Source organism: Phyllostomus discolor, chromosome 5 (genome assembly GCF_004126475.2).
Source record: "Phyllostomus discolor isolate MPI-MPIP mPhyDis1 chromosome 5, mPhyDis1.pri.v3, whole genome shotgun sequence".
Classification (NCBI taxonomy): Eukaryota; Metazoa; Chordata; class Mammalia; order Chiroptera; family Phyllostomidae; genus Phyllostomus; species Phyllostomus discolor.
This window is the reverse complement of record NC_040907.2, coordinates 160,387,540-160,403,719: the sequence shown is the minus strand read 5'-3', so window position 1 is coordinate 160,403,719 and position 16,180 is coordinate 160,387,540. Positions and strand designations below refer to the sequence as shown.

Here is a 16,180-nt window from a genome sequence, read left to right as displayed (position 1 = left end):
AGTTGGTCTTGGCCAAAATGGAGCTGTAATTGATGAGGAGACTGTTCAGGGAGGGAGCGTTAGAGCCATGCCCGCCTGTGGGGCTTCACTTGGCTTACCCTCCAATGACTCACCAGCTTATGAGTAATCCTCACAGGCCTGATTTAGAGGACTTACTCACCCTTCAGAGAAAGACTTTAATGCAATAAAGCAAATGTCAGCAAGTGGGATGAGGCTTAGCACATCACCCGGGCTTGTACCCAGCTTCCCACTCCCTGGTGCTCCCGGCTCCAGGCCCCTCCCACCACGCAGCACCTGGACAGGCCCAAACAATGGGCAGGCTTCACGGACCAGTCACTAGGCTGAGCATTGGCTCAGAGATATGAAACCAAGGAGGGACCTCAAGCAACAGCTGGACCAAGCCCTGGAGAAGTTCAGTCCAGAGAGGCTGGAGATGAATTCCAAAGCTCTGGACTTGGGGGTGTGTGAGGACTAGAACCCAGGACTGCCCCCCCCAACCCCCCCGCATCTAGTGTTCTTCACTCCACTCCCCTCCCATGGAAGCCCTGCTGGGGTTATGCAGATGAGGGGCATGGGCTGAAGGAAATGCTGTCTGCTCAGTCTGAGTGGCATTCCTATTTGAGGGCTTTCCAAACAAACTATGGGAAGGAAAGGCACATGGAAAACAAGGCCTCGAGGGAAGCCTTGGGGGTAAGCCATTTAGAAAGAGGTGGGCGACCCTGGGCTCAGGCGCCATCTTGGTATTTGCTGACATGGTGCCTGCTGGGGGAGCTGGAGGCCTCCTTGGGCCCCCCAGAATCTAGGGGTGTGGTTGGAATCCTCATGCGAGGCACCCACAGACTGGGGTGGCATAAATCCCAGCCTCTGACTAGGAAACAGGCCCCAGAAGTTAAGACTGAGGCTGGAGTGGAGGGGTAGCCAGCTGTAGGGAGACATCAATACAAAGGAAATTACTCAGAAGTCAATGCCGCCTTGGATTTAAACCCACTCACTGAGGGGGTTCTTTATCTAAGAACTCCTGAGATTACCTGGTAGAATTAGTTCCAAGGGTAAAACAGGGTGGGGCGTGGGGCACAGGCACTTAAGGTGAACCTTCGCCTAGTTCACCTCTGCATTCCTTGGCCATTTTCCCAACCTTTTTCTGAGTGTCTGCCACGTGCCAGGCACTGGCAGGGAAAGGCTGACCACAAGCGTGGCGCTCAGGTTTGCTGGAATCCAGGACCTCGAGCTTTCAGCGATTTGGGGGTCATCCACCTCAGTTCACTCATTTTAGAGACGAAAAATCTGAGATGCAAGTTCAACTCCTAGCCTGGGCTCATGGGAGTAAAGAGCCCAGAGAGAGTAGATGCGCTGTTCCATCTCGCCGTGGCCTGCACGCAAGGATTTCTCTTGCAAGTGAGCTTAGGGAGCCTCTCAATGGGAAAGCATTATGTTCTGTATTGTTACGTCACTAGCTCATGAGCAGGTGCACAGTCAGTCTCACGGCTACAGCTGCCATCCACCATCACCTTCGAGAGTGCCCTCGGAAATACCCGGTGGAGCTGGCTGGTTTCCCCCTAAATGTATTTACTTGTCCCTTACCCCAATTCACCAACATGGAGAAGTGTTTTTTTCTTTTCACTATTTTTATTTTACACTATAAAAAAATGACAACAACAGTAACAACCAGTAACATACTGCTTCTCTTCACATTCGTATGGATTTTAAGAAATTATTGCCTTTTCCCCTGGAGAAATAACCTACAGACAAAAAAGAAGTAGTACCACACGGCGAAATCTGCAAATCCTAGAAGTCAACAGCTCGAAGACAACCCTCACGGGCAGGAAAAACACAAGTGTCACGAGAGACGAGACAAGCACAGAGAAGGACAGCGAGCTGGGGAAAAGACTGTGTCGGTGACACTGACCCAGGCAGCAGGTACCCTTCTTCTCCTGGCACGCACTGCCACCACCTCGGACGGGTGATTTTTGGTCTATGGTCTAAAAACTCTTCAAAAGGACACAAGAGTTGCTTTGAGTAGAGGTGCAACGAGAAAGGTTCAAGTATGAGTAAGAGTCATGCCAAAGTCCAAAGTCAGGGAAGAACCCACAGTGAAAAGGCAACCCAGAAACGTCAATGTCTTGCTGCTTCAACAAACTGTCTCCACAGGACCCAAGAGAGAATCTCAGAAAGATGTGAGGGTTCACATCGGCATATATGTCCTGGGTCTCTACAAGTCCTGTGGGGTTACTTTCCTGACTAGATGATCAGCTATTCCCTGAAGCGACAGAGACAGGTATGGAGACTGCCAAAGTTAAAAAAGTAAGGTGGAAATTGTGCTTCCTTCAGAATGAAGTGGCTTCATTAACGGCCTTTTCTTCCGGTCTAGCAACTGCTTTCTCCCAGGTTGTCGCAGGTGTTTATTGCCTTATGCTTGAAATGAAAAGGCTAACGTTGAGGTGCCAGGACTGGGCGGTCCTGAGAGGGCAGGGGGTCTGGAAGTACAGTAGTCAGCACACGCTGTGCTCTTGTGATGGCTTGGCCTTCCTTCAGTTCCCGAGAGCCTATCCCCGAGGTCAGTCTGAAATTCGTTTGCAAGCCTGGTGACCCCTTACCATCCCACTGGGATGGTGGGACAGAGCGGGGTCTTCAGTATTGCACAGGTATGAAATGTCCACGAGTTTAAAAAACAAAATCACAGTTGTTCTTGGGGCTGGGCAGGTTGTCCCATCCAGTTCTAGCAGGATGTGGCGGTGGCCATGGGGCCCCTGCTGAGCTCTGAGACCGTCGAGTGGGTGGTCCCTGGTGCCAGCACCGAGGTAGGGAATGTGCAGTAGGAGGCCTGCATGTCAGGGCTCAGTGTCTGCAAATGAGCTATGAAGGAAGAGCTGGCTGCCTCCCCTTGGCAGGAGGGGGCCTCGGGGGTGGGCGTGGAAGGCAGGATCTCAGATTCATACTGCAGGAGCTGGCCCATGAAGCCGAAGTTGGGCGAGACCACGCTCCTCCTCTGCTTGATGTAATCGAAGGCGTCCTTCAGGCGGAACTGCCTGGTCTTCATGAGGTAAGCCATGCAGATGGTGGGTGACCGGGAGATCCCAGCCTCACAGTGGACCAGGACCTTGCCTCCCTTTTCCCTGACACAGTCTGGAAGGAAGAAAAGACAGTGGGAGTTGGGATTAGAACCCAAAGACAATGCCGAACACAAGAATTAAACACAGAAGTGACCTAGTTATCAAACTGTCGTGCCTGCTCACCAGCTGTGGTCCTGCACCAGGCTTCTGCCCGACTTCAATCCCCACTGGTGAGGACAGAGCTTTGGGGGTCCCACCAGTGTCTTTTGCCACATAGGACCTTTCTGATCCTTAGAGCTGCTTCCCGGTGCTCCGGGACACTTGCACCAATTCTACCACTGAAGGAAGGTTCTAGACCTGGGGTAATCCCTTCCTAAGGACGCCTGCCATCTTAACATGGACGGGCTTCAAGAGGGCACTGCAAAAGCTTTGAAATTGCATGGAAATTTTCATCAGGTATGTGCATTTTTCTGAGAAGGTCCCAGGTTCAGACTGACTTAGAAAAGCCATTCCTGTCTCTTCATGTCTGAGTGTAATGGTGACGACTTAGTCCCCATCTTGGTAGGTGCCTTCTGGCCTCCCCAGGCACCCTGTCTAGCTGTGCCAGGGCGGGATGCTTGGCTCAGCTTCTGGGATTCCCACTACCAAACATACAATATATAGTGTATAGCCACTAATTATAGCCCTGGCTAAGTGATGCTTACTAGGTGGAGGACATAAATGGTTTTCGCAAACTCCGTCTTGCACAATAATGGGAGTCACTACTATAAAGCTACCATCATCAGTTAGTCTTCTTCAGCTCAGGATGACAAAACGGAGGGTGCCCTCCTTTCCTGTTCCACTCCTGTCCCCAGAAGAGCTACAACTGTTACATATAAAACACATCAAATAAAAACAAAAACCACAAACTACAATCTTTCCAAGTCCCTCTCTTGGTACTAAAGAAACAACTGCATCACAGGAAGTTAGATGTACGTGGCACACTGCAGCCATGATATGCAAAAACATTTAAGGTTTTGAAGAGCAAATAAAAAGTCAGCCCTCTCTCCCACCTTCCTCCTCAAGTTCAAGAAGTTTGCAAATGAATCTGCAAGATCTAAAAGATCAGGTTGCTGAGGGGTCAGGGAGGAACCCTGGAGCTTCCCCATCTAAGGACACCCCGGTGTAGTTCATTAGAGGTGCTCCCAATTCAGTCTCTGACTCAGAAGAAAAAAAACAAGCCCTGTAAATTCATTCAAATGGGACCCCAAGTCCCTAGGGTTACAGGGTCATGACTCATTTTCCTTTGTTCCTCTCTTGGCCTCCTTGTAGTCTAGCTTTTAACTGGCCCAACGGCACATCCAAAAAAGCAGAAGGCCTAGAGCACACTGCATCTGGACCCCACTCTACCTCTCCATGGGGCCTGCTTTCCATGTGGCCCTCCTGTGGCCTTTCCCTTGGAAGGGGTCAGGGCATGCATGGCTCAGCCTCAGTCCCTCCTTCCACCAGCAGGGCAAGCAGACTGGGGGAAAGCATCCTGTGCTTTCAAAACACCGTGGGTGTGTGTGGTTACGTACACAGACACAATGCACACACAGGATGGGGAGGGAGCCTTCTGAGAAATGGATGGGGGCGGTTTTCATGACCTCACTGAGTAGCTATCAGGCTGAGGAGGGCAAAGTATTCCTAGGGAGAGGGAGAACAGGTCAAGGCTTTCCCACCCTGAACCCATCATGCAGGCTGCCTCTCTGAGGCTCCAAAGGGACCATCTTGGCCGAGAGGCTCAGGGGAGGAAGACAGGCCTCCAGTGAGTTTCTCAGTGGTTCCCCATGGAAGAGAAGTCATGTGTGATGAACAGAGAGGGCCACTATGTGGCTGAAGGGAACCCTTTAATTGCTACCTGCACTAAGTAAGTATTGCTGTGCCCAACACATGCCTTTTCCCTCCAAGATCCTTCAGAACAAGATACAGGAAAATCACATCTCAGATGCAACAACCATGCATGTTCAAGGGAAAGGACTCTGGAACGAAAGGCAAGACCATTTGGTTGGGGAATGGTGCAAATTTGAGGCAGAAAAAAAGTCAGCTCAGTCTCCAGAGAGAAGGATGGGAGAAAGAGAGGATGTCCAACGGGAGAACAATCAAGCTACACGGAGGAGCTGGAAGTCCAAGGCCCAGGGGAGCAGACAGAGTGGACAGAGGTTACCAGGCCTACACAACAGAGTAAATGGTAACTGATTCACGGAATTAGAGAAAGGATGCGAAAGATGCCACCCTTTCTGTGCACAGCGCGTGGAGCTTGAGTCAGGTGCTATCTGTAATCCAAAATTAGCTGGAAATGCAAAACAAATTGTCCCCAAAGCAGTTTGCTAAAAAGTATGGAAAGCTGCCAGGGCCCTTGGGGCTTCGTGCATAAGTAGCGCTCTCTCGATCCTTCTGTTTGCTTTTAAAAATATCCCCACCCACGGAGAAGCACAGATAGGACTCTCTCTCTCGCCTGCTTCCCTTGCGTGGAGATTTCACACGGATGCACTGTGCTTCCCACCCAGCTAGAAACCATAACAAGAGCGGCAATGAGTATTGCCATGAAACTGTATTAATTTATCTTGCAAATTAAAGCTACTATTCATAGCAACTCAAACCTTCCCCTCTGCCTTTTGGGTGATTGCATTTCTTCTTGGCTCCAACTCTCGGTGGCTACATATGGAAGACAACTTCTCTTCTCCGTAGAGGTGGCCACCATCCGTACATCAAAATCCAAGAACCTGTGCCCCTACGAGGTGCCCAGAACAGTTGAGGGGGAATGGCTGAACCTACCAATGAAGTCTATTGCTTCTTGAAAGTGGGAGCTAATGTCAGCTGTGTGGCTGTCTTCCACGGGGATCCACTTGTAGTGTAGGTGGCTCATGCAGGCCTCGGAGGTCCGCCGCGAGACATTCAGCAGGGCCGTGATGTGCAGGTTGGCCAGGCACTCGCACTCGGACGCATGGTAGGCACTTCCAAGGTAGAGGAACGGAAGGATTTCAACTGGGCCGCCCTGGAAGCAGGGGCAGAGGACAAGCAGGAAATATTGGATCGGCTTGCTCGCTTGAGGAAACAAAACAACCCTGACCTATTTGTTTTAAGGTGGGAGGTTCCCTGCCTGGTTTCCAGGTAGAGACAGTTGAGAGTCAAGGCCGCTCAACCATGAGTCGGGTGAAGCCTCTCTCCTGGCAGACTCTCTACCCTACATTACTGCCGGTGACTCAGTGACAACAATGATTTCTATTTTCTTACACATAACAAGGAGGCAGGAAGGGCCGGGAGCCTCCCTGTGCTGACAGAGATGAGGAGCAGCGTGGTGTGATGGGGGGAATGGAGACACCCGTGTTCAAGTTCTGGCTGACCTGAGAGCACAGGGCAAGCCCTTCGACTTGGGGCAGCTTTGGTTTCTTTCTAGATAAGATGGAGAAGGGTTCAACGAGGCGAGCTCCACCCCTCACAGTCTTGGTGTTTTGTACAGCGTATTTCATCAAACTCAGGACACTGCTGATGGTAAGATGCATCTGTTTCCAGAGATGTTAAAAGCACGCTCCCTCTCCCTCTAAAAAGCATTCCTGTCAGAAGTGGAAATACCCACTATCTGCCCAGAATCCTCCAACAAGGAAAAGCTGTTAGTTAGGCCGGGAGCAGAGGGGCTTCTCCCAGTCATGATCTTCTCTATGTGGGGCAGAAGGTTTGGGTGAGAGAGACTGATACCCTCTGCCTTTTGGGAGATCACCCCAACACCAGCTTTCCAGTGAAGGGGGATCCCCACTGCAACCAGAGACCACCCACCCCTAGGCAAAGCGAAAAGGAACTGCCAGCTGGTCAGACTCTGGCAGTTTTAACATTTCCAGGACTCCATTCTCGTTTCCTCATTCTGCTGCCGTTGGCAGCTGCTGGCTCAGGGGCGTCCCACCTCTGGTCACTGGGTTCCACTGCACTGGGCAGGGGCTCCAGGACCCATTCTTGCACCCATGCACAGCCAAGGCTCCAAGCTGGACAATTAAGTTTACGGGCCAGCCTCCCAGGCACATAGGTAAATAAATACTCTCAGCCTTAAGGAAGGAAGGAAGGGAGGGAGGGAGGAAGAGAGGAAGAGAGAAAGAAACAAAGGGAGAAAGGCCAGTGACAGTTGGCACCATGGAAGCCCTGGAGATTTAGAGGAAAACATGGGCTGGAGGGACAGTGGCTGTGTCTCTGGGAGCCTCTTCCCTATCATCCATCCGCTTCCTGTGTTTCCATTTCCTGTCCTGGAATAAGGGTGGAATGGAAGCTCTGCCACACCCACAATAGGAAAAGGGCCATGGGACAAGGACCAGCAGCAAGCAACGCACATTCCCCCGCATGTGGTGTTTGCTTTTTCTCTCCTGAGAAGTCAAGTGTTTAAGCAAAGACCAGTTTGGCCACTTGGAACAAAGTTTCAGAGCAGCGATTTCCAACTGGTGTGCTGCAAGAATTTTTAAAACACGCAATACCTGACATTTGGTCAGGGGCACTGACCTCTTTTCCCTTAGATTGTCAAATAAAAAAATGACAACAGCCAAAACAACAATAGCCGGCTGTGTGACTGCCCTGTCTTGACCCATGAGTACATAAGTCACATGATAGAATTGCATCTTATTGGTCACATCTCAGAATAAAGTTGCATCTGATTGGCTAATTCTTGGTACCAGGAATCTATATACAAATACAGCCACCTGATTTTTTAAAAAGTCACTTTGGGACAAAAAAGTAGTTAATTATTATTATTATTATTGTTGTTATTATTATTAAGTCAATCAAAATTATACCTATTTTTTGTCAGATCGGCAAAAAATATATTTTTTGGTGTGCCACAAAATTTTAGTAACTAGCTTATGTGTGCCATGAGATAAAACAGGTTGAACATCACTGTGATAAAGGATTTTGCAAAAGGTAGTAACAGTAACAACCACTGTTTTTATCAGGACTTCCTATGGCTGGCCCCTGGGCTTAGCACTTCAGGTAGATGCACCTAGGGAGGTCTCATCCTCGCTTTAGCGCCTGGGAAACTCGGACACTGCAAGCCTGGGATCATATCCAATTTCTTCTGGAGCTTAGCCCAGCATATCCCTGAAACCATGTTTCTTTCCTTTTCTGAATCTTGTTTAGACGCAAGAGGAAGCAGCCAAGGGCCCTCAAAAACCCCAAAGATTAACACGATCTCGACTGGCTTCTAAGCAGTGCTAGGGGGTTCCCCAGATGAGCCCTGGAGACACGGCAGGGCCTCCCCAGTCCTCCCCACGGGCCAAAGGTCTGCAACGCTTTTACAACATCCTGTCAACCCTTGTTTCTCTTTCATTTTCTGAGAAACGAGGGGGGCAGGGAAGACAACCCAAACAACAAACAAAAATAGAAATCCAACCTCAGCCGGATGCCCATGGCTTGTAAACTGAGGGTTCATCAGGTGTATTTGTAATAAAGGAAGACAAACAAAATAAAACCCTGGCACCTCGCCAAGCTAATAGGCTTCCTGACCTATGATCCCATTCAAGGGAAGGTCACCTGGCTTCACTTGGAATTTATCCCCAGAGCTCTCTCTGCTCATAGCAGGCAGCTGGCATTTTTAGGCAGCATCTAGAAATCTTCCTTCTTATGATTTTGGATGTGTTCATATTGGGGGGGGGGGATTTTGAAAAGCTCCTCCCACAAGCCAGGTGCTTAGAAGAGAAGAGCTCTCTTCCAAAAGAAGGTGTGTGGAAACCAGAACGAGGTCCTGGAAAGAACCAGAGAAGGGAGTCAGCACTGGTTGTGGCTCTACATTGCCAGGGGCCCAGCTGCAGGGTTCTCGCCAAGCCACCGTCTCACACCAACTGTGGAACAGCTTTTCTTCTCCAGAGAGCAGGAAGGTGGGTTTTGCTCTCTGGTTTCTGCCAGATTTGAGTCCTTTCCTGCCTTTTCCTCACCCTCCTCCCTTCTACATTATGCCTCCTTTATTGAGTTGTCACCAAGTACAATTTTTTGAAGGAAAAAACCCCACACATTAGTAGCAACATGTAATGCTCTAGTATCTCTTGATCTCCTCTGGTTCCAGAATTAATGGAATGAAAAGCAACAAAGACCCTCGGACAACTCCGCTCAGCCATCCAAACCGGAGCTTCTCTACAACCATCCTTCAACGTCCCTCCACCCCCACGCCATCGCAGTTCAAAATCACCAGTGAGGTACTGGGTTGGCGTGCGCCAACTGCAGAGCGCGAACAATTACAAAGAAGATCGACACAGGAAGCCTGAAAGTCAGCTCTGAAGTGTCTTCAGGGAAACCTAAACCAATATTTCGATGCTCTCTGCACCTCCCAGGCCAGCTAATAATAATGCATTGTTCACTTCCTCTTTTCTCCAGAAGCTGTCAAGCATCCTGTGGCTCATTTGCTCTCGTCAGCTTGTTTGCTGGCCAGAAGCCCATTTACTCTTGGATGGAAACTCAAGTTGGCAAGCCGCAGAGGCTCTCTAAAGCTAGAGGCTCTGCCAAAACCCCGATCCACAAAAGAAGCAACTGAGGTTGCCGAGCTGGGAGAGGACGAGCCAGGGTGCCAAGGGAGAAACGGGGGCCAGGAGCCACGACTGCACTTCCTCGCCACGTTACCTGGTCATAGGCTGGCCTGTAGCTGATGCTGAGCATCGGTTTCCCACACTGGCCGATGAGGGCAGTCTCGGTGTCAATCTTCTCTTGTGCGATGGGTTTTACGTCCACGCAACACTCAGGATACTCTGAGTAGAAGGTCTCATATCCCCCTACACACACACAAAAACAAAACCGGACAGACATAAGCATCGATTTCCGAGGCTGTTAGAAAACACCCACAATTAATCAATACCCTGAGTGGGAAAGAGTCAAAAATCTTAGGCTACTATAGATTTTGTTCATATGAAAAATTGAGCCAAACTAGCTAACAGTTTTATAGTATATAAATGGGTTCTACATACACACAGACAAGCACACACTCTGCTAAAAAGCCATAGGTCAGAGAGGCAATAATTAACTTTTTGTGTCTATCGGGAGCAGCTTAAACTGTGAAAGGAAATATAGCTGACTTCTGGCAAATATTAACCAAATCACTCCAGAAAACAAAAGCTATTTTGTCTCTTGTTTATCTAACATGCAGGTGTGATTATGCAGAATTTCATCAATTTTCAAGAAGAAAGGGACTCCTAAACTGGTCTATTCCATCCCCAGCCTGCCCTCTAAATGGGATTATTAAGGAAACCCCCTCCATTGATAAGAGAAAGGAGGCTAATATGAGGTTTAAACTCATGGCAATAAAACAGCTGAGAACACTGCTAACAATTCTCTCCATAGGTCCAATTAGAATAATTAATCTAGGTTATGACCTTCCAAACCAAACTGGAGGAATGGGGCCTTCCACAGCCCCAACAAGTAAAAACTTTCCTGATTAACACCTACCCTCCCTTTAAATTTCCTTATTACCCTTCGCTCCCGAGCTCTCTGTTCCCCACATCCTCAAACGGATTCGTCAGCTACTGTACTGACAGGTACAATTCTGTAAAAACTCTTTTTAAAAAAAAAAAAGATTTTATTTATTTTTAGAGAGAAGGAGAGAGAGGGAGAGAAACATTAATATGCAAGAGATATATCGATTGGTTGCCTCTCCCACGCCCCCAACCGGGGATCTGGCCCGTGACCCAGGCATATGCCCTGACTGGGAATCTAACGGGTGACCTTTCAGTTTGCAGGCCAGTGCTCAATCCACTTAACCACACCAGCTAGGCACAATTCTGTAAAATTTCTTAATATTACATTTATATTTCTCCAAATGGATTGTTTAAGGTAAAATGTGAATATATGTATATAAAAATAAGCTTTTGTAGGCCCAGTATACCCAGTGGGGAAGAACCAAGTAAAAAGCTGGCCCCTAAAGCCCCAGAATGCTGAGGAATGTTGGGGGAACAGGCGGCCTGGCCTAGGGGAATCCTTTGCTTCCAGTCCAAATCCAAAGGGACCAAAGGTAATTCTTAGAGCCTCAAAAAAAAAAAAGAAAAGAAAAGGAAAGATAAAAAGATTTGCTTCGGTCTTTTTCTGGCCCAGAGAATTCACTCAGGTGTCAAATCATCTATTAGCAATATGCATTCTGAGGCCATGTATTCTCCGAAAGCCTCCCTTTTTCTTTTGTCTTTCGGTTTTGTGATAGCCCCACAGTAGAGCACAGGGTGGTTTTTTAAGACCCCTGCAGTAGACAAATGATTAATGGATTACATGGCAGTCTCCAGCTCCCTCCCAGCAGCCAATTCCTCGAATGAGTCACCTTGCCATTACTGCTTCCTCTCGGCTTGCTGGAACAGCCCCCGCCCCCATTTAGTACACCCAGATCTCCTCTGTAGTCACTTCAACAAATAGCCCATTGGGCCTCCCTAGATGAGCTTCGGGTCCTCCACAATGACCACGTCCCTGGTCATGATGACAGAAGGCCATGCCAGTGGGGGATGGAGGTAGGTATTTGTGGCTTAGGTTACCCCTCCCCCCCAACCACTGCCCGAGGTCCCCTTCTCTCCTAGGAGGCAGAGACGCCAGACTCACACTGACCCAGAGCTTCCTTGGAAGAGGAAGTTAGCAAATCACTTCCTGTGCCTGTGCCTCAGGGTTTTGGGTCCCAGGAGACAAAATGAGAGACAAGGTATGGGAATCTGGAGTAGCCCAGGCCCTCCCAAACTTCAGGAGAAGGCTTGGGAAACAGAAGCCTTCAGGCCACCGCATCTCTTGACTTTAAATAGAGCACTTAAGAGCTGGCTGCCAGGAGAACAGAAAGGAGGTGCAGGTGTAGGCTGGGTCCTGACTGCCTGTTGACAAAATAAGACAGGCAGACAATGAGTCTCAGTGTGGCTGCGGGACAGATAAACAGGGCCCTGCCTCTTCAAGCTGGGGTCAGGAGGAGTCCCCCAGATTAGATGGTCTCTGTCTTTCACCCACTCCCATCAGAGGCGTGGAGAGACAGAACATTCCTCTCTGGTGCCTCACTTGAGAGCCTTGGCAGTTCTTTTGGCTGCTCCAACCCTCTCCAGAGTGATTCTGTGTTTGATCACCATCACATTACCAGAGGAGCAGAGCAAAGTGCACGGATACTATATATAAATATGCACGGACAAGGCCATTTGCTCATCAACTCATGGCTGAATGCAGGTTTTTTTTGGGGGGGGGTGAGGGCTAGATTAAGGGAGTACAAAAGGCACTGTCCCCCTAAGATCTAAGATACCACTAGATTAAACCTGAACTCATATGTTAGGTAAGGAAATAAAAATTCTCTTTGGCAACAACTTTAAGTTTAGTAGTGTTACAAGCAGAAGTATCAAGCAATTTTTACTGAAATTTAAAATACACGTAACTTTCAACCAGGCAAGCCTCCAAATTTACTGAAAGATAATGTACTTGCAAAAACATTTGGATAAAAATATACTCCACCCCGCTGTTTCAAATAAAGGCTAGCAGCAACCTACTGGCTATCAATAGGGGACTGGTTTAAAAAATGAACCAGCGGTGAATGGTGTGCGTCAGTGGTATGGGCTCTGTACTGCAAAGCATAAGGTCACTGGTTCGATTCCCAGTTGAGGCACATGCCTGGGCTGTGAGCAAGGTCCCCAGCTGGGGGCATATGAGAGGCGACCAATTGATGTTTCTCTGGCACATCAATGTTTCTCTCGCTCTTTCTCCCTCCCTTCCCCTCTCTCTAAAAACCGATAAGTAAAATCTTTTCTAGAAAAAAGTGAACCGGGCACGAATGCTGGGACATGAACAAGTCTCCCAAGATCTAGTTGGGTGAAAGAGGCAGGGACAGAAAATGTACAAAATCATGTTTTAAGGATACTCATGCAAAATTAATTTTAAAGATGAACAAGAAACACTTGCTGGTTGTCTCTGGGGGAAAACTGGGTTCTAAGGGTGTGCAGAAGCCCCCCTTTTCATTGCACAGTGTTTGTGTTCAAATTTTTACCCATGTGTTTCTTTCATTTCGAAACATTTAAACATTAATTTTCCTGAGATAAAAGTCTACAGAACTACCTACTTCCTGTGGCAACAACCTCTAAACTGTCAGCATGGCCCCACTGGAGGGGGGTGGGGAGCAGAGATAGGACCAGGAGAGGTTTCCTGGAACACATCTTTCATGCTACTGGGGAGGTGGAAGTAAGAACAAGAGACAAAAACCACATCAGGAAGAGAAATCAGGGGCCATGTGTGGAAACCTCTGCAAGCTCAGACGGCATCCCTCCATCATCGGCATCCCTCCATCATCGGCTGGGGGCTGAGACTGGCTGACAAGGAAGATTACCATCATCTGCCTTTGTCATCTCCCTAACAGGAACCAACAAGGGCGCTAATAGAGGTGGGAGCCTCAGGAATCTCCTGGCCTGGAGGTGTGCAAAATCCCCCAAGGCGCAAGGTTTAAAAACAGGGCCCTTACTCTCAGCTCACCTACCTGAGTTCTGAACTACATTACTGTTACATCTTAAGGTCTGGGCATTCAGGTGGGCACCGCTTTGGGGCATGGCCTGATCTGAGCTTTCAACTCTGCACTGCGGGCTAAGGACTCAAATACAAGACCGGAGGGAGCAGTTATAGGAAATAACCCAGAAATCGATGCTCTGGCTTTTAGAGTTAATCACCCACCCTCCACCGGAAATCAAAGTCATCTCCTCAGCAGGTGTAACGGCCGACTGGTGGCACAGCCTCGGGAGGCTCACACCAAAAGCGACGGAATCCCCTCCACCACCTCTCCTAGGTCCTGGCTCAAGACCCAGGATGATCCCAGGGCAAGGGAGGGCGGAGGTGAAAAGGGTGGGAAGGCTGTTAGCTCCAAATTAAGCTAGAGAAAGGCCTGGAGGGGGAAAGGGGAGGCCGGAGGGAAACAATAAAAAGCAATAAAATGAAAAGGAAAGGAAGGGGAGGGACTCGCCAGGGTCAAAAAGGCAAGAGGGGTCAGTGAAGACACAGCCTAAAGTATGTTAATTGTCCAGACGGGAGGAGTGGGGACAGCGCGGCGCCGCGCTCCTGGGGTGGTCGCGACTTGCCGATCCCGCCAGATATGTCTATGTCTGAAATGCTCAGAGCCCGGGCCCCGCGGACGCCGGCGAAACCCGCGCCAGGATTCAGGGCCCGCGCCCAGCAAGGGCTGACAAGCCCCCAAACTACTAACAAGCAGCGTCCCCAGCTACGTAACCACCCCATCTACCCAGGGGGACAAGCCGTCAGGCGCTTTCGAGGAACGCGGGTGGGGAGAGGGAAACGCTACCGCTGGCAGTGCCCTCCCGAGCGCGCATCAAGCCCGGGTGCAGACTCCGGCAGGTGGAGACTTCCCGGGTTCCAGAGCCGAGGAGGGCGCCTTGCGTGAGGAGGGGACCCCAGAGCCTGGGGAAGAAGGGTGACAGAGGACAGTCGGCCTCGACACGCTCACCTTTGAGGAAGTAGACCCGCGGGCCAGCGGGCAGGCAGGCGAGCAGCGACGTGAGCACGACGCGCGCGGCACTCTCCTCGCGCAGCTTCTGCCAGTGGCGGCTGCCCTGGTCCAGCACCACCACGGCGGCCACGCCGCCTCCTCCCTCCTGCAGGAGCCGCGCGCGCGCCTCCTCGTCGGGCAACACGTAGCGCGCAGACACCGCGCCGCCGCGGGCTCGCCGCAGCACCACCGAGTTGAGGTTGACGTTGAGCGAGCCGCGCACGCTGGAGGCGGCGAAGGCCAGGTAGGGCCGGCAGTCCAGCACCACGCAGCGCGTCGCCGCCTCCTTGCGGAGCATCTTGCGCAGCTGGCGCCCGTCGAGCGACGTGACCTTCATGCCGCCGCCCAGCGGCCCCTCGCCGCGCAGGTGCTCACGGCCAGGGTGCCCACTGGCTAGGCACAGGAGGGCGGCCCGCGGGCCTGCGCCGGCCTACGGAGCCCGGCGCCGGAGCGCTCGCTCAACTCTTCTTTCCCGCCCCACACGTTCCGCGCCTTGCCCGGCCACTCGCCGCCCCAGAAGCCGGGGATTCCGCCTGCAGCGCCGCTTCTTAAGTGGAGTGTGAGTCCCGTGACGTGGCTGCCCATATAAGGCCGAATATGGGTGTTTCCCCGCCCCTTAGGGCTTTGGCCCCGCCCCCGGGGGCGGGACGCGCGGGGAGGGCGCCGAGGATTAGTCAGCCGGAGAAAGAGGAAGTGGAAGGCTCCTCCCTTGCGCTCTGTGGCTTCGCGCGGAGAGACTCACTCGCGCATCACCGAGGACTGCCGGTGGGGTGTCAGGAACGCCACGAGGCCGAGATGACCCACGCTGTGCGGGAAGGGGAGGAAGCGGAGGAGGCCTGGTCCGCGCTGCGCTATCGGGCTTTGAGTTTCATAGACGTAGGTTCGGAACCTGCTGGGGGCCGCTCCAGGCACGGCGCTAGGCAGCGCAAGCGGAGCCCTGGGCCAGTGCCCCCAGATGAATCAGAAATGATGATCAGAATTCTGATCCCTGCCGGTCTTTACGCGTGAAATGACACTCGATAGTTTGGGTTTGTTTCAAGGGGTGTTTTTTTGATGAGTTGGTAGAGGGCTTGTGTTGGTATAGTTGAAGCTTGGTTATGGGTACCGTGGTGTTTATTACACTGTTCCTCCACTTTTCTGTATGTTTGTAATTTTTCATAATAAAAGCACCTACAAATAAAAACGGAGAGAGAAGAGTCAGCGATTAATCTTTCCAAATGAATTCCCTCCTTTAAAGGATAAACAGTCCTTTTCTCAATCACACTCCAATAATCATCCGAATAATTGTTTTTCGGGGAGCCGTTTTCTGGCCCCTGGAAAACCTGTCGTGAAATCAGCTACAGCATCATCATACATCCGTTGTGGAAGCTCGGTCCAGCCAACTGTCCAGGTGGCTTCTGGATTTGGGGGATTATGTGTGGATCAAGTATAATCTCAGGCTGTTTGTCCCCACCGGTCCCCAGCAGATTCAGGCTTCCCATCCTCAGTCTTGGGGAACCGGACACGATTCACCCGTTCAAGGATTTATTGAGGGTTAGCTTTGGGCCACGTTCTGCTAGCTGCGGGGACACCTGTGAGGGAAACATGTCTCCACCCTCATGTTGGAGACCAACCCTTTTACTGTTAGCTCGAGGGGGGAGGGGCTGCTTAGTGGAAAACAGGCTGC

General features: G+C 50.7%; 1 protein-coding gene across 1 annotated transcript; it reads right to left on the bottom strand.

Annotated features, from left to right (window-relative positions):
* Nucleotides 1-1,619: 1,619 nt before the first annotated feature.
* Nucleotides 1,620-15,090, bottom strand: DUSP5 (dual specificity phosphatase 5). Its single transcript, XM_028513835.2, has 4 exons — nt 14,473-15,090; nt 9,657-9,805; nt 5,847-6,066; nt 1,620-3,123 (listed from the first exon to the last, which is right to left on the bottom strand). Exons 1-4 carry the CDS (start codon nt 14,849-14,851, stop codon nt 2,717-2,719), a joined length of 1,155 nt encoding a protein of 384 aa, XP_028369636.1. The 5' UTR covers nt 14,852-15,090; the 3' UTR covers nt 1,620-2,716.
* Between the last annotated feature and the right edge of the window lie 1,090 nt (nt 15,091-16,180).

Excerpts from the sequence above, each read along its gene's own strand:
- DUSP5 (XM_028513835.2), bottom strand. The coding sequence starts at position 14,851 with ATGAAGGTCACGTCGCTCGACGGGCGCCAGCTGCGCAAGATGCTCCGC. Across the intron at positions 9,806-14,472 it reads GCGGGTCTACTTCCTCAAAG|GGGGATATGAGACCTTCTAC; the intron begins GTGAGCGTGTCG and ends GTGTGTGTGTAG. Across the intron at positions 3,124-5,846 it reads AGAAGCAATAGACTTCATTG|ACTGTGTCAGGGAAAAGGGA; the intron begins GTAGGTTCAGCC and ends TCTTCCTTCCAG.